Source organism: Sphaerodactylus townsendi, linkage group LG02, assembly GCF_021028975.2.
Source record: "Sphaerodactylus townsendi isolate TG3544 linkage group LG02, MPM_Stown_v2.3, whole genome shotgun sequence".
Taxonomy (NCBI): Eukaryota; Metazoa; Chordata; class Lepidosauria; order Squamata; family Sphaerodactylidae; genus Sphaerodactylus; species Sphaerodactylus townsendi.
Window position 1 is genome coordinate 126,122,780 of NC_059426.1, and position 20,703 is coordinate 126,143,482.

Consider the following 20,703-nt stretch of genomic DNA (forward strand, 5'->3'; position numbering starts at 1 on the left):
ATGAAGCGTAACGCTGGGTTCAGTAGGGGTCTGATAAACAGTTCTGTGCTCGCGCGAGGACTAGTCACGAGTCCTCATGGATGAAGTGAACGGCCCCTTCCGCTTCTGGCGCGCGCTGTCACGCGGCTATTTAACTGTCTCGCCTAACCTTCTGCGTGCTACCTGGCGAGGTGGGCGCATGCGCCATGTGGCGCCCGCGCAGCCAGCCCCTCTTCAGTGGGCAAAGCGCTGTACCTCTGTCGCCTTGCAGCCGCTATCTCTGAGCATGGCGTGTGGGTGGTTCTTCCCGAGGCTATAGTCGCGGCCTTTGCCTGTCCCACTCTTTCCTTAATGCCCGTGGCTTAAGAAATGTGGAGTCATTGCGCGTCCCTCTCTGACGATGCCTCGGCCCAAGTCTGGTGAGCTGAGATATTAAGCTTCGTTCCAAACATGCTTTAGAGTTGGACGAAATTCTGTTTCTCTCAGGTTCGGTGACCTTCTCCCAAAGTCCCTGTCAAAACAATAGGAATAATAGTGCGTTGCCTCACAGAGTTTCTTTGAAGACCAATAGTAAAGCGCAGCTGGCGCACTGAAGAGTAAGTCAGGTTGTTCCTGGCGTGTGCAGTATGTCATGGTTTTTGTCCGTCTGCCCTGAGTACAGTTATTTGAATTTGCTGCTCAGGTTGATGATGGTAGGCAGCCTCCTGTGAAATAAAAGTGTCTATGAAGCTTCCTTGTTTGTGATCACTTTATGCTTTGTCCTATCTCGTACTTTGTCTACACTTTGGTGTATATTAAACTTCTGGATAAACTCCATCCAGGCACAGTCTGAACCATACCTGTGTAGCTTCAGCAATGGAACTATCTGCATCTCCAGGCCACTCCAGGAGCTAATAATCTGTCATAGTGGTAGGTATTGTGTCAGAATGAAATTCTGATACAACTGAAATATAATTGAACTGGACTTATGTACTGAACTGAACTGAACTGGACTTGAGTCAATGAGACTGGGATAATTTCCTACACAGACCCCCTACAAGATATGAAATTGAAAATGTCCTGTTGGCCACTCTTTTCAATAATAGTAGGCATGCATATAACAACATTTGAAGCTTACAGTGGTTCTGTTACCTACACTGTCAGTTTTACTGATGCCTTACTGGTTTTCTTTCAGATGCATCATGTCCAAAATGGGACCCTCTCGTGTGGGACTTGGTGTGATATTGGGAGCAGCAGGAATAGGTCTTTTCTACTTCTTTTATAAACAAAAGAGGAAAAAATCTTGGTGGAGAGGGCACTCCAAAGGCCTTAGTACATGGAGTCTGCAAAATGCTCTGGGCTCTCAGGAATACACAGATATCGTACACTCACATAATCAAGGTAAGGTTATCATGAATAGCAAGATTATGATGTGTTTTTTCAGCTTTTTTCATTGGCATCAGAAGATTCAAATTGAATCTCCTTTTGCTTAACTTCAACAAAATTATTGTATATAGCAGTGATGTATTTGGTTTTCAGAAACAGAATTAAGAATTTAATTTCATCAATGCTTTGTTTAAGTAATGCAGCTTTTAAAAACATATCTGATTTGGAAGAGTCTACTTTTGTTGCACCATTCTTTGTTTAAAATTAGACAGTGATTCCTCTAGATAATGTTAGATCTCACAATAATCTCTCAGTACAGTTGACCATTCCTTGTTTATTCATTAGTTGGGTTGGAGGAATAGATATTTGGTAATTTGTCTTTGTCATCTAAGTTTTCACTGGTGGAACAGAATCAGCAGGTTACGATTTGTTCCATAAAACACTTCAGGATTCTTTCTGACACTCATGATATTCAATATTTATATGAGGCCATTGAATGTGATAATCTGTAATGTTAGAACTAGATACAGAGGCATATCGGGCGGGGATACGCCTCTGCATCTAGTTCTAACATTACAGATTATCACATTCAATGGCCTCATATAAATACTGAATATCATGAATGTCAAAAAGAATCCTGAACACTCTCCCTTGCATGCCACCCCTTACTACCTCCCTCCCCTTCCCTTGCATGCCACCCCTTACTCCCCCTCCCTCTCCTCCCTTGCATGCTACCCATCACTCTCTCCCTCTCCCTCCACTAGGGTGGATGGACCATGTCCAGATGCTGGGTCCCCTCCCCCCTTTCATGCCACCCCTCACTCCCTCCCCCCTCACTCCCCTATCCTTGCATGCCTGGGGACAGCACCTCCTCTGGGTGCCTCCCCACCCATTGAGAAGGCTGCCCCCCCCCCCCCCGCACGTCCCTGGAGACAGGCTCCTGCTTTCTCCAGGCCTTGGGGAGGGCAGGAGCCGTACTGCAGGGAGCCCGGGAGGGTGGAGTGACCCTGCTGCAGAGCCCTGCCCTCCCCTGTGCATCCTTGGAGGGTGGCTCTTGTTCTCCCCAGGCCCTGGGGAGGGCAGAAGTTGGGCTGCTGGAAGCCAGGGAGGGCGGAGTACCACTGCTGCCCACCGCAGAGCCACACCCCTCGCATCTCTGGAGGCCGTCTCCTGCTCTCCCCAGGTTCTGGGGAGGGCAGAAGCTAGCCTGCAAGGTTCCCAGGGGGGGCATGGCAGGTAAGAACATAAGAACATAAGAACAAGCCAGCTGGATCAGACCAAAGTCCATCTAGTCCAGCTCTCTGCTACTCGCAGTGGCCCACCAGGTGCCTTTGGGAGCTCACATGTAGGATGTGAATGCAATGACCTTCTGCTGCTGCTGCTCCCGATCACCTGGTCTGTTAAGGCATTTGCACTCTCAGATCAAGGAGGATCAAGCTATCCAGGTTAGTGGCCATCACCACCTCCTGTGGCAGCATATTCCAAACACCTCAATCACACGCTATGCTGAAGAAGTGTTTCCTTTATTAGTTCTGTAATTCTTCCCCCCCCAGCATTTTTCAATGTAATGCCTCTGGTTCTTAGTATTGTGGAGAGAAAGAGAGAAAAACTTCTCTCTGTCAACATTTTTCTCCCCCATGCATGATTTTCAAGCCTTTAATCATATCCCCCCCTCAGTCAGCCTCCTCTCCAAACTAAAAGAGTGCCAAACGCTTGTGCAGCCTCTCCTCATAGGGAAGGTGCTCCAGTCCCTCAATCATCCTTTTGTTGCCCTTCTCTGCACTTTTTTTCTATCTCCTCAATATCCTTTTGAGGATGCGGCGACCAGAACTGGACACAGTACTCCAAGTGCGGTCACACCCACTGCTTTTATATATAAGGGCATGACAATCTTTGCAGTTTTTTTTTTATTATTATCAATTCCTTCTTTCTAATAGATCCCCAGCATAGAGTTTGCCTTTTTACAGCTGCCATGCATTGAGTTGACATTCCTCAGTGGAACTATTCAACTACAAGACGTACTTTAAATCCCTTTCCTGGTCTGTGACTGATAGCACTGACCCCTGTAGCGTGTATGTGAAGTTTGGATTTTTTTGCCCCTATGTGCATCACTTTACATTTTGCTACATTGAACTGCATTTGCCATTTCTGAGCCCACTCATCTAATTTATCAAGGTCCGCTTGGAGCTCTTCGCAATCCTTTGTGGTTCTCACCACCCTACATTACAATTTTGGTATTTCATCTGCAAAACTTTGGCTACCACGTGGCTTACTCCACCTCCCCTCTACTTCCAGGTCATTTATGAATAGGTTAAAGAGCACTGGTCCCAAAACGGATCCTTGGGGGACACCACTCCCGACATCTCTCCATTGTGAGAACTTCCCATTTACACCCATTCTTTGTTTCCTGTTTCTCAACCAGTTTTTAATCCATAGGAGGACTTCCCCTTATTCCTTCATTGCTGAGTTTTCTCAACAGTCTCTGGTGAGGAACTTTGTCAAAAGGTAGCTTGGGCGCCCACCATTTCATTACGTGGGGGGTGTCTGGTGCCCCCCCATGTGACTGAAAGGCATCCCCATGTTCCTAGGGCAGTACACCCCTGACTAGATGCCACCAATATTCTGATAAAATATAGATCTGGACGTCATTATGTAAGCCTACAGATGTATCTGTGTCCACACCGAATTGGTACTTTGAAGTTGTGCTGCTTAAGACAGAGAAAAATAGAAACTGAATCCAGTCAAGATAGAGGTAATGCTGTTCAGGGATGTTGATGATTTGGAAACTTGCGTTCCATTTGTGGTAGATGGAGTGGAGTTGGCTTTTGCAAAGAAGATTAAAAGTTGGTATTTGAAAAGCAGCTTGGTGCTGTGTCCATGTGTGTCTTTTGTCATCTGTGTTTAATTCACCAACTCTCTTTTCGTAGACTCAGCTGACCTAGCTGCTCTAATCTACGTTTTTGTAACTTCAGTATTTATCGACCTGCCCTTGAAGACAACCTGGAAACTGCAGCTGGTTCAGAGTGCAGCAGCTTGATTATTGTCAGGGGTTAGCCAACAGGAAAATGTATCACCTATTTTAAAAAAACACCCCATATTGTCAGTTTGTTTCTATGCTCAATTTAAGGTGCTGTCCAGGATCAGGAGACATGGTCAAGCACAGATAATTCCAAGCGCAAAGCTTTTAAAATAGCAGAAAGTAAAATCAAAATGTCTGGTCAGGTCCAGTCTAGAAATTCCAGGTTTTGCAAAGAGCCTAAAGTATAGCACAACTGGAAAGGATGGCACACAAGCAGTTGCACTATGTTACTCCCATGCAAGGTTCTCTTTGGTGGCCGCTTAAATAGGGAATTATCTTAGTGTGACAGATAAGCCAGCTGCAGTTAATTAGGTTGTTCTGGCATTCCAAGCCAGGTGTAATTCATTTGCCTCAACACTGCTGCCAGGGATTGATCTCTGCTCAGCTAACCATCTTGTGCGACTTTGTCCCTCCTGGATTTCACATCTTAAATGCCTCCTCCTTTATTCTAAAGGTTTTGGGGGACCTAAAGGTGAGGCTGATGACTGGTGAATTTCAGACACAGCTTGAGTTCCTAAACTGAAGGGCTGAGAGCACAGTGCCACAGCTTCTGTTTGCAACTGCTTCTCTGTTACAATTTCTGCCAGCAAGTTCTCTTCTGTAATCTGTCCAGGGCTGGAACTGACCTATTCCACCTTCTCCTTGTCTGGGGAGGTGTCAGCAGGCTAACCCACAACAAGTGCTGCTTATGTCTGTTGAAGCTCTTCATGGCCTAGGTGGTGGTGAACCTTTGGCACTCCAGATGTTATGGACTACAATTCCCATCAGCCCCTGCCAGCATGGCCAATTGGGCTGATGGGAATTTTAGTCCATAACATCTGGAGTGCCAAAGGTTCGCCACCACAGGCCTAGGTCCTAGGACCAATTCTCCCCAGATGTTCCTCTGTGCCAGGCTGCCACCTAGTGGTTGTTCCTTCACTTAAGTCAGCTCACCTGGCATTGATATACAATTGTGCTTTTTCTGTTGTGGCTTCCACCCTAAATGGTGGGTTCCCTGAGGAATTATAGAGGATGCCATCTCTAGGAGATTCTAGGAGGCATTGCAAGGTCTTTTTATTTGCTAAAGCTTTTAATGATGTGTAGGCAAAAGGCATGGGGGAAGGTTATTGGGATTTTATTGTACTTTGTTTTAAATGTGAATTTGTAAGATATGTTAAGCTAAAAGGGAAAATAAACCTATAAATATTTTAATGAACAAGTAGGTTTGAGTTGTATGAGTGCCTAACTGAAAGCTGAGTTTCTCTGAAAATATATTTTCTGATGTCAATATCATAACGATGATAAAAAAGTTATTTGTTCAAGAACTATTTTGTCAATTTCATCCATACACTTTTAATCACCTACTAGTTGAGACATTTATCTTACCTCTCTTTTAGGAGGCACAAATCAGTGTATATTGCTTCCCTGTCCTGTAGTGTATTGTGTGCCTAAACTAAATGAGCATCTAGAAACAATATTGCTCAGGGGAGGCGAACTGCTGTTGCTGTAACAGTTTTGTTTTTCTCTCTCTAGTTCCACTGAGACTAGGCCCAATAGAGGGTGGTGACAGCAACCCATGTACATCTTTTCTAACACGTGAAGAACAAGCAGAAGTCCTGAACCGTCTGGACTTTGTGCTGAAAAGCCTTATAGAGCTGCGGCATGAAGTAGAAGAGTTGCGGAATGGCTTGCAGGGTTTAGCTGGAGAAATTGTTGGAGAAGTGAGGTTAGTACAAAACCATTTTTTGTAATCTGGAAGTTGCTGAAAATCTTCCTACTCAGCCATCTTTTTTTTGCAAGAGAACATGGACAAAGTTTGAGTGAATTTGTGTTTGTTCTTTTTATTTATATTGCAGTCTGTAAGGCACTAATTCTTTCAGAATAATTTTGTGGAGATTTGTCTATCTTCAGAATCAGGCTGACCTGCAACCTTTATTCTAAACTTGAGCAAATGAGCAAATTTTTTTCCTTAGAAGTTTGTGAAGCAGTGGGCAACTCATGCAATTCACCTAAAACTGGAGAGAGAAACACGGGCCAGACATTTGGTTTAAAGTTGTATAAAACTTGTTAATATAAGACCATGCTCTCCCAAACACTTGGGCTTAATAATGTTCTTTAATTTGTTGCCTCTCCCCCTTATTATGGTAAAGGCATTGAAATAAACAAAAAGAAAGTTGTAATTCCATGAAATGGGAACCACAGCAAAGAAAGCTCTTGTGGGTAGTTGTCTGTCTTACCCACTTACAGGGAAGCACATTCAAAAGGTTTATCTAATCAAGCTATCCAAGTGAATCTATCATAACAGAGCATAGCAGAAAAGGCAGCCCTGCTGATATGAGAGAGCAAGGATATGAAGGGCTTTGTAGGTGATCATGATTTTTTTCAACTGAATCCTAACTGATAGGTAGCCAGTGGAGTGACTGCAGAGTGAGTGTAATATGCATCAAACATCACTTTGGGATCTGATTTGGAGACAAATTTAGGTGAGCAATAAGCACAGTTCACAATGTCTCGATCTATTTTTGCCTTGCTTTTCTCTAAGGGTGGGATGGTTCTCCCCTGTGTTTTATCCTCTCAACCTGTGAGGCAAGTTGTGCAGTGAGGAGGTGTGACTGGCTCCAGGTCATCTGGTGAGGTTGATAGCGGAAAGGAATGTCATGACAAACTCTGTTTACCATGAACCAGGAAGTGAAGGGAGGAATTAATGTTTATGAGGCAAGGAGGGGGTATATCAGTCTGTAGTACATATTCAATCACCAAAACGTGGCTTAGCTTTACTATATGAAGCATCTGCTTCTCATTTTATAGTGGTATTGCTAAGTGGCAGGGAGGAAACTGAATATGCAACCAGTGATTCACATCAAAATGCTTAATCATATTCAGTATCACTATACTATTTTTAAAAGTTTGTCAATATCAAATACTTCTACTGGTATACAAAATACTGCATCATGTATCTTTTGATCCATCGCCTCACGACCACTGGCGTTCAAGGCTCAGCCTTTGGCTGGGTCTCTTCTCCAGGGTCAGGGACAGCGTGTTGCCTATGGTGATGGGCTATCCCAGTGTCACCCAATTAGTTGTGGAGTGCTGCAGGGGATGCTTCTGTCACCATTGCTGTTTAATATCTACATGTACCCCCTCCCCCAAGTAGTGCGGAGTTTCAGGCTGGGTTGTCACCAATATGCTGATGACACCCAGTTCCTTCAGTCCAGCAACCACCCCTGAAGCTCTCCACATTGTTTGGAAGCCATTGCTGGTTGGTTGAAACAGAGCAGACTGAAGCTAAATCCATCTAAGATAGAGGTCCTCTGGCTGGGTCACGATGAGAGACCAGAAGGTTTTCAGCTGCCATTGCTAGAGGGAACGGCTTTATGACCTGTCCCTGTTACCCACAGTCTTGGGATGTTTCTGGATGCCTCCCTTTCTATGGAGGCCCACATAATCCACACTGCGCGCATGGCGTTTTTCCACCTACGCAAAGCACGGTAGCTGACTCTGTATCTCTCTCGATCCAATCTAGCCATGTGATCCTTGCAACAGTTATCTCCAGGCTAGATTACTATAATTCGCTCTATGCTGGCCTGTCCTTAAATCTGATTCGGAAACTGAAGTTGGTGCAAAATGTGGCCATGAGGTTCCTAAATGGGGCATCAATGAGGGAGCAAACCACCCCCATCCTCCATGAATTGCATTGATTACTGGTAGAGTTCTAGATCAGGTTTAAGGTATTGGTTTTGACCTTTAAGGCCATGAGCGGCCTGGGACCTGCATACCTCTGAAATCGCATTACCTCATGTCCCCCAAGCAATTCTGAGGTCAGCAAATGTGAACTTCCTTGTGGCCCTCAGTCCTACCATTGTCAAATTGACCTCAACCAGTACCAGGGCTTTTTCGGCTCTGGCTTCTACCTGGTGGAACCCTCTGCCACCTAACATCAGGGCCCTGTGGGATTTGATGGAGTTCCGCAGGGCCTATAAGGCAGAACTGTTCTGCCAGGCTTTTGGTTGTGGCCCCAAAACTGAAAACTGAAATCGAAATTATAATTGTTTTATTCTTAATTGCACTTGTTGCTGGTCCAAAACCTTAATCCCTATTTGCTTTAAATGGCTTCTGTTGCCGGTTTTATTTTAACTCTGATTTGAAATTAAGCTTGTATTTTGTTATGTATTTTAACTATATTAGTTATTGGATTTTAGCTGTTATAACTGTTTTAATTGTTTATTTAATCACATTTTATATGTTATTTACTATTGTAAGCTGCTCTGAGCCCTTGTAGGGAGGGCAGTGTACAAATAGAATTAATTAAATAAATAAATATTGGTTTCTCATACTGATAAGTTTAGAGATAATCAATGGGAAATAGAATTTTTCGTTCATGTTGGAAAAGCAAATATTAGAATTACATTTTACTGGAATGTTATTGTGTTAGATAAGCAGCCATGTGAGATACTCTGATACTCTGTTATTTTTATTTCAAGAAGTACTTCTGAATAATACATGTTATATTCTGTGCATCAATGCCTAACTAGTGCCTTAGTCAATTGATTCATTATATAATAATTTATTTTTTAAAGTATTGCCTGCATTAGAAAATCAGAAAAATGTTTTGATTACCAAGAGGTTTGATACTTATGTTAGTTACAAACACAAATGAGTTACTAACAAACAAATGAATGATGGTGAAGCTTTGTGATTGTGGTGGTGGTATTCTTTTTGCTGGCCTAACTGTAAGTATTTAACTATACCACATCCCCATGTTAAGACATAGCAAGTAATAGAACATAAGAACATAAGAACAAGCCAGCTGGATCAGACCAGAGTCCATCTAGTCCAGCTCTCTGCTACTCGCAGTGGCCCACCAGGTGCCTTTGGGAGCTCACATGCAGGATGTGAACGCAATGGCCTTCTGCGGCTGTTGCTCCCGATCACCTGGTCTGTTAAGGCATTTGCAATCTCAGATCAAAGAGAATCAAGATTGGTAGCCATAAATCGACTTCTCCATAAATCTGTCCAAACCCCTTTTAAAGCTATCCAGGTTAGTGGCCTGTAGTAGTAAAAAAATACCTCTGGTCTGTGCAATCTACAGTGTTAAAAATGAATGCTTTATCTTTTCCTCCAGTTTCTAACTTTTTAAATGTAAATCCAATGTTTATTATAAACCTGGATTGCAATTCTCTTACCTTGGAGGAAAATGATACAGTGTATCAAAAGCTGGGATCTTCTGTATGTGGAAACCAATTTCCGTGAGCATGAATCTGAGCCAAGCCTTCTGAACGTGCCACTGTATAAATAGATAAATTCAGCAGCTGCCTGTACATATGACTTTTCTTCTGAGGCTCTCATTTTGTAGAACAGCTTGTCTGAGGAGGTTAGAAAGTTCCCCATAGTTCTGTCATTCTACAGACAAGAGATTTCCATAAAGGGAATCAGGGAGTAGTATCATGGAAGATATGGCACTTTATAAAGGGAAAAGGATTATAGTCTATACTACTGTATACATTATCTTGTTCTACTGCATTGTTTTCTACTTTGGTTCCATTTTTTTTACATTACATATGACATGTATCCGATATTTGTTTTAAGCACTGTTTCTAATTTTTATGATTTTGGACTTATTGCATGGCTTATTCAATGTGTCATGCTATTTGATTGCTTTGACTTATACTATGCTTTGAGTTTCAGCAAGAAAGGCAGGCTAAATAAATGCTATAAACTTGAATATCTTTAAGTTCTAGAAATACAGATGATTTACTGAATAATTCTCCAACTTTCATGTGGAACATCTGAATCAGCCTAGTTTAAAGAAAAAAATGCCCTGAAATTAAAATAATGAAGCAAAGTAGCGCTGACTATTCAAATGTCAGCCTTGGGTTCAGTAGACAACAGGCAACATTTTCCTGGTTAGAGATGCCTTCAATTGCAGTAGGTGGCCTGTAGGATAAGCTTTGCTATTCTGCTTGGTCTACCCTAGCTGCTACAAGATTAGTACTCAAGCAGGCCTCCATTCTTTTTTGCTAAAAATTACACTGTAATTTATGTTAATCAAAAATAGTAAGATGCTGCTTATCAGAAACATTTCTGATATGGGATTCTGCCAAATTGAGTAAGTAAATTGACTGATTAATGTATTGGTGACAGAAGCAGGGTTCCTTTCCATTACACTGACCTGACTGGAACAATCATTTTGGTGGCTTGTGAGATACAGAGTTAAAGCATTTGCCAAGAAACAGTAAGAAGGAATGAAATTGGTCACAACTCTTAACTTGCTAATGTTACTTTGCAGGTCCCATCTGGAAGATAACCAAAAGGCTGTTCGGCGGAAGCGCTTTGCATTTCCCAGAGAAAGGAGTGATTCTGCAGGATCCAGCTCCATATATTTTACAGCCAGTTCAGGCACAGTGAATACAGATGACGGTGAAAGTGAAGGAGGGTAAACTATCACTAGCTTAAAGTACTACTTTTTTGAGGTTGCCCCTGCTTAAAATTCATTATTTATAGTGTTTGAGTAGGATTAATCAGGGGGCTCTATAGACTCTGGCACCGATTAGCTGGCCAAAATGTAGTAAAATCTCTAACCAGCAAAGCTTCTTGGAAGGAAAATTTAGGAGAAAATACCAGCCTTTGGTTCTGAAGACTAGGTTAGCCATCAATTTCTGCAAGTACTGATATCTTTCATTCTGTTAAGAATATACAGTGGATTGCTTTCACAGCCAGAATCAATTGGCTGTTTTAGGGTTTTTTGGGCTGCATGGCTGTGGTCTAGTACACAGCCTGGAAAGCCCACACAGCCATTATGAAATACAATTTGCAACTGTGAGATGATTTAGGGAATAACTGTTTTGGAGGTAAATATATAAATTTGACAGTTATTTCTTGCTACTGTGGGTGAGAGTAAGTCTTGGTAAGGCTCTGGGAAAAACAGCGACAAGATAGTGATAGTTGTTTCCAAGTTGTGCATGAGATTCTCCAGTCATCTCAGCTGCCCCCTCAGCTGCATCTTAGATGCCTCCTAATCTAGTATCTCTCTTGCCTTAACATGCGTTGGAACCTGTTACACATTTGTTTCATAGAGAGGAATGTCTTGGGTAGTGCATTTTTTCCCACATAGAAAAACCTGCAATCCTAGGGTGAAAACAGCTGTTTTTACAGAATTTCCTTTGAAACTGAATGGTAATGGATAAATTGCATCTTTGTGTGATAATCCTTGTTTTTACCTCCATTTAAATTAGTAGAACTTGTTTTTAAGAACCAGAATAGCTTTTTACTCCTGCATAGGTGATTGGATTGAACTGGCAGATTATGTATTCAGCTGCCATTTGCATGTGCGATTATCTCTTCTAAGGATATGTGTATGGAAGCTTGTTTCCATGAGTAGGTGGCCCAGCTGTATTTGTTGTGAATGAGGTTTTGCATTGGTTATTTCTTATTTTTCTCAGTTCCTTTTTTTTGCTTTTGAAGAGATTCTGCTCCCAAATTGTAGTTGTTTTCATCTTACTAAAATATACATAATTGTATTCCTTAGTTAAAACGTTTTGATATTATTGATAAAAATAGTTCTGTAACTTTTAGTATTGGGTCCTAGTGCTTGAAAATGTCACTTGAAACAGAATTTTAACACCATTAAAATCAAGCTTACCAATGCGGTAGAAGATTGGGAAGTTGTTTCATAAGTAACAATGGACAATATTTTTCGAGCAAGTTAGCAGGGAGGGACCTTGAGATGATGAAGGGAAAAGTGAACTGGACCAGTGAAACTGCACATACCAGCATTCATTAAGTAACCAATCTGTTTGAAAAGTTCTATTTTAATTTATAGAACGCACCTCACTTTTTCTCTTTTGTTAAAGAATCAATTCAGCATTCTCTCTCTGTCTGTCTCTCTTCTGCTGTCAAATCATAGCCAACATTACAACCCAGTAGAGTTTTCGAGGCAAGAGATGTTTAGAGGTGATTTGGCCTTGCTTGCCATTGCATAGTGACCCTGGTATTCCTCGGTCTCCCAGCCAACCCTGCTTAGCTTCTGAGATCTGATGAGCTTGGGCTAGACTGGGTTTTCAGGGTCAGGACTCAATACAGCTAACAGCATACATATTGAAACTTTTAAAATGTAAAACACTCTGGTAACAATCACTCAGATTTTAAAAAGGAACAGAAAAAAATAAGGCTGTAGAATGAGTCTTGTATCAAGACAATGAATGATCTACTACAGGAGTAAACTTTTTATGCAGACAGGCCAAGCTTTTGTTATTTGTAAAAGGTTTATTTTTATAAGCAGAGCAGTGATGCTTTTCCACACACCCTCTCCTCTAACATTAAAGTTTCCATTACTGTTTTAATAATTAGTATCATAATCTATTCAGTTTATCAGAGATCCTCACTTCCTCAATGGTGGGTATATATTTTCAACCTAGTACATTTATATTCCACCTTTCTTCCAAGGAACTCAATGCACTGTACATGAATCTTGTTCCCTCTTCATCCTCACAGCAATTATGTAAGGTAGGTTTGGTTGGGAGAAGGATTGTCCCATTGTACTTCCAAGCAGTATTTTAACTTGGATTTCCCAGACTCCAATCCATTACTCTAACTGAATGGTTCGTAATGGAAACTGTGCAGCCCCGTGGAGCATGAGCTACACATATTTGGGGGCTATCATCTGCCTTGAGTCTTATTTATTAAATTTATTTATTAAAATGTTTGTATCCCATATTTTCTCTTGGTTCAAGTCTCAGTGAGAAAGGCGAGCTATACATGAATTAAATAAAAATTTTAAAATGAGCATATAAGTAACCCATTCTTTGCAATGACTTCTGATAGCAAGTTAAGGAGAGTTGTTTTGTAACACTTATCCTGCAGTGAGGACAAAATCCCAGATTTCTCCCTCAGACCCATAAAGTGGGACACAGCAAGTAAGAATCAAACATAACAATATGGAGTTGACAGGTGGCTGTAAGCCCAGAGGTATACAAAAGAAAAGAAACCTACCACATAAATGGCTATAAACAAGGGTAATCTGTGGGTAATAATATGATGTGCAGGTGAGAAAGCAACTTTCCTTAATATAAATTCTAGTGAATTGGATTTGGGAATAGCTTTCTCTTTCTATTGTAAAGTTTCTCTAGTCCTAGACAATGGTCTCATTTCAGACTCTGAGTATTGTGAATGCAGCACAAATTGTGCCAGCACTATTGTGCTTGTGTATTCTTATTCTTTATTTCTCCATTTTGACATAGGAAAGAGTCAATCACACTCTCCTCCTGCTATTGGTACCAGTATGATTAGTTGGTTGCCCATTAGGTGGTGTATGTATCCTTCTTTTTAGCCTGCCTTCTTCCAAGTTCTCTGTTCTCAAGAGTTCCTTTAGTCTGGACTTCATCTTCTGTTGATTTATTGGCACATAATCACAGTCTCCCAGGATAGGTAGATATTTCTTAGTACAGTTAGTATTTTACTGCTTGGCTTGTGCATGTATACCTTTTAAACAAGGAAAATGGCTATAATCATTTATTTGCTGGCTTCTGTGCTTTTTTCCAAACTTGGCATGAGCACAGATGTTCCATATTTATGGCTTAGTTGCTCCTATGGGAACAGTCATCTTTTGCTAAGGAAATTATTGTGTGTAAATCTGGGATAGACTTAAATTTTTAATATACATACTATACAGATTAATCTTTTTAACTTGGTGGTGAAATGTCTGCTGTAAACTAGCCCGACAACCCTTGTATGTTCCTTCCATTGTGCATACCTTAAAGTTCTGTAAATTAGCCTCTCATGGTGAGTATGGACAGCAACTGTGTTCTTTCACATCTGAGAATGTTTAATCTATGGAACTGTTTACCAAAAGTTATTTTTCATGTGAGCTTTCCTATAGAATGGTGTGGTGGGATGACTGATCAAACATGGATACTCCTAAATGGCTTGAGATATTATCTATGGACTATTTATAGAAATGCAGCAAATAAGTCATTAGACAATTATAGTAGCAAAGATTTAAAATGCACTGATAATCATTGGTGGATGAATGGAGTAGGAAGATGTGGGATATTGTGTGTATACTATTGATCTAGCCAAATCTGACATGGCTACTTTTTAATGATTAGATAGAAGTTGCTGAAACTTTGTTTTGGGAACTATCCATGAGAGAACATACACACAGGAATATTGTCAGTGTTGTAAAGAGTTCAACACTTCTATATATTACAACTAGAATGTTTCTAGTGTATTTTATTTTTACTTGTACATTAAGACTGGTTATTAAAGGTGTTTTGCTTTCACCTCTGTGTCACCAAATAATAGTCTTTCATTATTCATCTCTGTATCACTGAATAATGGTTATGCCTATATGTTGCAACCATTGCAGACTGTTATGGTTGCAGTTCTAGTCTGAAGTCAGAGACAAAATCCCAATTGTTTTTTTGTGCTGTGTACTGTAACTAGGGCCGATTTAGGAAACTGCTTTCAATGGCAAAAGTTTGGACTATTTGCTTACTCTAACAGCATTCTTCTTTGTTTTCAAAAGGTTAAAGGTAGTTGGTTTTTAAAGTGTCATTCTGAGTGAACACAGTGTCACAGCAATGTAAATACTTTGCCCTTTTGTGTGTTAAAGCTACACCACAGCCAATGCAGAGTCAGATTATGACCGAGAAACTGATAAAGAAAGTGAGGAAGATGAAAACAGTTGTGATACAGTGAGGAATGCGAGGAGGGATTCCCTGGACCTTGTCAATGATGATGAAGCAACGTTGACCTTTGACTCTGCTGTGGAGGAAGAACTTAGCCAGTTGCTTCAGCAAGCGGATCATTTGCACAGTGGGAGTGACCAAGAGAAGAAAGAAGGATTCCAACTGTTGCTTAACAATAAACTAGTGGTAAAGTTCACTGTACTCAATTCCCAGAAAATCTGAGTCCAAGGTAACCATCAAGGGAATATAGAAAAGGATATTGTGCAAGGCCTCATCCCATCACAGTTGTACATGAGCCCAAGCATCTAACCACAGCACAATTTATACTCTTGTTAGAAAATGCAGACCTCATTAGATGTTGCCAGTTTTATACTCTTGAATTTTGTTATTCTATTGCAACACTGAACATTACAGTATGTAGTTCTAAAGTGATATTACACGTTGCTCTTGTACTAGCCATTTAGAGATTTATCAAACACTAAAAGCTAGAGGTAGGTACTCTTTGTAGAATGCCTTCAGATACGAGATATTTATTGATGTAGTATAGATAATATATTGCAGGAGCTCTTTTTCTGGCAAAAGTAAAACAGATGCTTTACAATGATTGTTTCCCTGTTGAAGAGTTAATAGTATGTAGTGGGACCAATATTGTGGTACACTCTGCACCCATTGTATAAAATGTACTGGGCTCTGTGATGACTGAATACCCTTATAAAGTGACATGAAAGAGTAGTCTGCAGTCTCGTATATATTTCTCTACTGTGCATGATGCTGATACATGCCATCTTATGGTGATGGCCATTGCTGGCATCCCCACTGTAGCCAGTTCTGCTTGAACATGACATTTACTTCTGCTTATAAAACAAGCCACATGTAATATTGCAGTGTTGAAGTGGTTATGCCCATCCTAATTGCTCGTGTGCTGAAGTGAAGAAAGCAGGGAATGTTTCATAAGATTATAAAAAAGCTTGTGGGAAAGCCACTACCCATTTCCTGTATCTCACATAAGTTTTTGGCTAGGTTTGTATGGTTCCCTTGTTTAAAAGCATAAAAGAATTATCACAATTAAATAATTCAGCCAGGAAAACATTTGAAGCAACTGCTTATGTGATTTGCAAATCTAGTTCAGGAGTTTTTAATGTTACTTGTCAGACATATTTTTCACATCGCATGGCATTCTAATTAAAATAGCTAATTTTTAATTAAAAATTATGCAGTGTGTGTCTGCAACATTGAAATTTGCAGGAAATTGAGATGCAACATATTGCAAATAGGTGAACTGAAGTATTAATTCTGTTCACAGTATAGTGGCAAACAGGAGTTCCTTTGGCGACTGGCTCGATCATATAGTGACATGTATGAAATCACAGACGACGCAGAAGAGAAGAAAACCTTTGCAGCTGATGGTAAGGAGATATGTTAAGACTTGGGTAGCTCTCTTTTACCGTAGTAGTTGAACTGGTCTTTTGTTCGCCTGCTTTTGAAAAAGCAAACAGGTAGCATATAGTACTATTCTAAACAAGTTTAAATTTATTGAAAAAATAATTTAAGCCAAAATTTTTTTGCGAGAATTGCTTCACTGTTCCTACAATTGTATTTACTGGTTTTGTTTTTTATTATTTTTGTTATTTAGAAAACTTATATGCCACCTCTCATGAGGCGTGCTTCACGTGGGTTTTACCAGGAGAGTTTTACAGCATGAATAGTACAGTCGTATCCAGACAGGGCAGGGGAGTTCTGTGATGGCTGGGGACGGTGAAGGCGGTGCTGCTCTGCTCCAAAGGGGTTTCAGGCAGTACAGGAAGGAGGGAAATTCAAAAACCCTTCTGTCACCTGAATAGCCCCATAGAGCAAACTGGCTTGCGCCGTGCTTTCCGGTGACATCGTCAGTGGCCAGGGTGGGGACGTTCCTGGGCTGAAACCCCGGTGGAAGCCAACTAAAGTCAGCTCTACCCTGGGAGCACACCTGTAGCTCCCAGGCAGTGAGCACTTCCAGGTTTGGGTGCTGCTGTAGAGTGTGTGACACCCACATGTTGGTGTATTTACTCTTTCTGCCACTCTCTCCGCTGCTGTAGGTGCCTCTTATGCTGGCAGGGCAGGTAAATGTATACTTCTTCTATAGCCTGATTCACCCTCTCCTATGAATTGGGCTGTTAATATGGATATCTGCAAATTTATTGCAAGCTAGAGGTAGCCCACATTTAAAGTACTGAAATGCCTCTGTTTCTGATTCATGGTATGCACAACTTTATGTCCTCTGTTTACATTTCTGTCAAAGTTGTCCACTTCATTTTGCCCTCTTGTATTTTCTCTTCTCTTTTACTAACAACAAACTTCATTTGTTTTCCTTCATAAGGTCAATCATGTCAGCTATGATATTTGAATCTCTTGTCCCCATTTTCTTACTGGGCACATGCAGCTTAGGGAGTGGTTGATTCCTGCTTTCCTTCTTCCTAATGAATGACATCTCACCTTACGTTGGAGATGAGACTTGATTCCAAGGGCTTGTCATGGAACATGGCACAAATCTTGTAGTTTGGCATCTTGTTGAGGAGAGCTGCAGACCTAAAACCTGTGGACTGAACATGCAGGGGCAGCAGCCCACAGGTTAAAGTGATTTGGCTCAATTGTGTGTCATCCCAGCTTAGGAGGATATGTCCTAAAGTGAATCTGCTGTAATGAGTATGGAAAACTATCACACACTACTACAATTTCCATTTGGCTAATATTTGGGGGTTAGCTTATGTGTACAAAATATATCTTGTTTCATATTTCAGGGAAGGAGGAGGCAGAAAGGGGTCTGCAGATGGAAAGTCAGATTGCTGAATGTCACCAGTGGTATGTAATAATTTGTTTTGTCAAGGAAAAGGGTGGGGGGGTTGGTCAAACTTGAAAACCATACACATTTTTCAGTGTATGTGTTTAAATCCTCCTCTTTAGAGATGTGCATTCGCATATGCTGAACGGAAAAAGGAGGCACCATTTCAACAGAGTTAAAAAATCAAATCTGAAAAAAGCTGGGTTTTTTGGAATTCTTTCAGATTTTTCAAGTCTCATTTTACCCTAGAGCAGTGGTGGTGAACCTTTGGCACTCCAGATGTTATGGACTACAATTCCCATCAGCCCCTGCCAGCATAGCCAATTGGCCATGCTGGCAGGGGCTGATGGGAATTGTAGTCCTTAACATCTGGAGTGCCAAAGGTTCGCCACCACGGCCCTAGAGGATTTACCTTTTGCAGGATGCTGGGGATGCTGTGTTTTGAGATAGACGCACAGATTTGCAGTGTAACTTAGAAGAAATCCAAGTTTGGTAAAGAGTGGATCAGATGAAGAAAAAATGCAGGCTCATAAAATTGGACCCCCTGACCCAAACTTTACCAAATTTGGGGGTTCATGTAAGGAGAATTACCAGCAAATATGCTGCAGATTTGGTGCCTCTATCTTAAAAAACAGCCCCCTGAATCCTACAAAGATCCCTCATTGTCATAAAATTGAGCTATGTCAGACTTGAGAATCACAGAGAGTTTTCCCAGCATAAGAAAACTGTTAATCTTTATGGGGTTTGTGGGGTATGTGTTAGGTAGAAGCACCAAATCTGCAGTATAGCTACCGTGTATACTCGCGTATAAGTCGAGGCACCTAATTCTACCACAAAAAACTGGGAAAACTTATTGACTTGTGTATAAGTCAAGGGTGGGAAATGCAGCAGCTTCTGGTAAATTTCAAAAATAAATACCAATAAAATTACATTAATTGAGGCATCAGTAGGTTAAATGGTTTTGAATATTTATTTTTAAAAAAACAGTAAACTAGCTCTGTAAGTGGAAAAGAGGTATCAACAGTAACTTTAAAAGTACAAAAACCTTAGCTCAATCAGCAACCAAGCTAAAACCCAAGAGTTAAAATCCTTCAAAACTGGATTCCTCCTCCTCATCTGTATGTCCAAATGTAACCCAACTCAGATTTTAAGAGGGATATTAGACATATTAAAGGAGTTCAAGTCTTTGACAGTGTGATCCTACCTTGTGACCCTTAACATTCACCAGACTTACAACAAAAGAAACTATAAATCTGTTTTCTGTTTTATAAACAGAAGTGTGCAGTATAACAATGAAATATGGCAAACCAATACAGAAACAATAATAGTTCTGGCCTGCTATGCAAAACAGACCAGCAGGGTCTCAGTCCTGTGGTTCTCTCTAGCTGTGTCCAAAACCAAAATACAAACTAATAGTCAATCAATATAACACAATATCCCCTTCTCAACAGTTAATACAAACATTCTCATACCTGAAATATGTAAATACAGTTCATAACAACTGAACTCTGTGAAGTTGAGGCCTGTTAGCAGTTATGAAGCCTATTCTTCCGTAGAGGAAATTGAGCCCTCTTCCTTATATGGAAAATCTGAGATCTTTATCTCCCCCTAATGGACCCTGGGTTACACAAACAGAGCTTAAGCCATAGAGAACAGTGGAATAGAATTACCATATTTCCCAAAGTTTGACCCGCATATAAGTCGAGGAAGGCTTTTTCAGCCCAAAAATAGGGCTGAAAAACTCAACTTATACGCGAGAATATACGGTAATAGTGACTCTCTTTACAAGGACCCCCAAATTCATGGAAGATTGGGTCAGGGGTTTGAATTTTATGGGGCCCCACTTTTTTCTCCATTGGAAATAATGGAGGCCCATAAAATTGGACCTCCAATCCATTTTTTACCAAAGTTGAGGGTTCTTCTGAAATGAGTCATATAATGTTATGGTGCAAATTTGATGGCTCTGCCTTTAAAGACCGCAACCTCCTCCAAACTGCACAAAGGTTTTCCATAGGGTTTGATGCACCCAGAAATTTTCAGAAATTTGAAAGAACCTGAAAAGAACCCCATATCAGTAAGGGTTAGGGTTATTTTTTGAAAAAAAATCATGGCTATTAAATTTGAATCTGCCTGGAAAACCCACAACAACCAGTTGAATCTGCCTGTCCAACTGCCTCCTGGCCACCAGCAGCCACCTGCTCTCTGCTCAGCCCATATTGGGCCCAGGTGGTGGGCGCAGCAGCAAAGCAGGCTGCCGCCAGGGCTCAGAGGCTGGGCAGAGGACAGGGGTGCTTAGGGCTAGAGTGGGAGGCTATAGGCAGCACTATTTATTTTCTATAGTGAATTGTGGTGAAAAGAACTGAGCCCTACCAATGTTCCCCCCCCCCCCCCCCGGGCGCTCTCACTCACTGCTCCCTCTCAGCCTGGCCGGCAACCTTTTCGGCTGCTGCCCACTCCTAGGCTTAGAGGCACCCACTGAGAGTCTGGTGTTCCAAGAGCCAAGCATGCAGAGAGCTCAGCAGCTGGGTGCAGAGAGCCAGGCATGAAGAGAGCTCAGAAGTTGAGTAGGGATGAATGGGAGGATTCACCCTTCTCTCGCACTGGCTCCCTCCCAATTCCAGCTGCCCAAGCTACCTTTGCTGCGGCTGCCCTTTAGTTAGCCTTCTTTTGTGCATCATCATTGTCTCACAGTTGTTATTTCTCTCCCCACCCTCACCCTTTTAGGTATTTGGTTGTTTCATTTCCCACAGAGGTTTTTAAAACAAAAATTAGTGTTTCCATTATGTTTGCAGTCCTCA

General features: G+C 41.3%; 1 protein-coding gene across 5 annotated transcripts in view; it reads left to right on the forward strand.

Moving 5' to 3' along the window:
* Positions 1 to 20,703, forward strand: part of RMDN3 (regulator of microtubule dynamics 3) — a 56,021-nt gene that overhangs the window by 637 nt on the left and 34,681 nt on the right. For 3 of the 5 annotated variants that reach the window (XM_048484951.1, XM_048484950.1, XM_048484949.1), the window contains exons 2-7: positions 1,154 to 1,359; positions 5,936 to 6,128; positions 10,689 to 10,835; positions 15,012 to 15,273; positions 16,391 to 16,493; positions 17,865 to 17,925. In XM_048484951.1, the coding sequence (XP_048340908.1) occupies positions 1,161 to 1,359; positions 5,936 to 6,128; positions 10,689 to 10,835; positions 15,012 to 15,273; positions 16,391 to 16,493; positions 17,865 to 17,925 (965 nt within the window). In that variant the 5' untranslated portion in view covers positions 1,154 to 1,160. Of the gene's footprint in view, positions 1 to 38; positions 399 to 554; positions 576 to 1,153; positions 1,360 to 5,935; positions 6,129 to 10,688; positions 10,836 to 15,011; positions 15,274 to 16,390; positions 16,494 to 17,864; positions 17,926 to 20,703 lie in introns of those variants that run through there. The other 2 variants (XM_048484948.1, XM_048484952.1) reach the window with 2 other exon arrangements.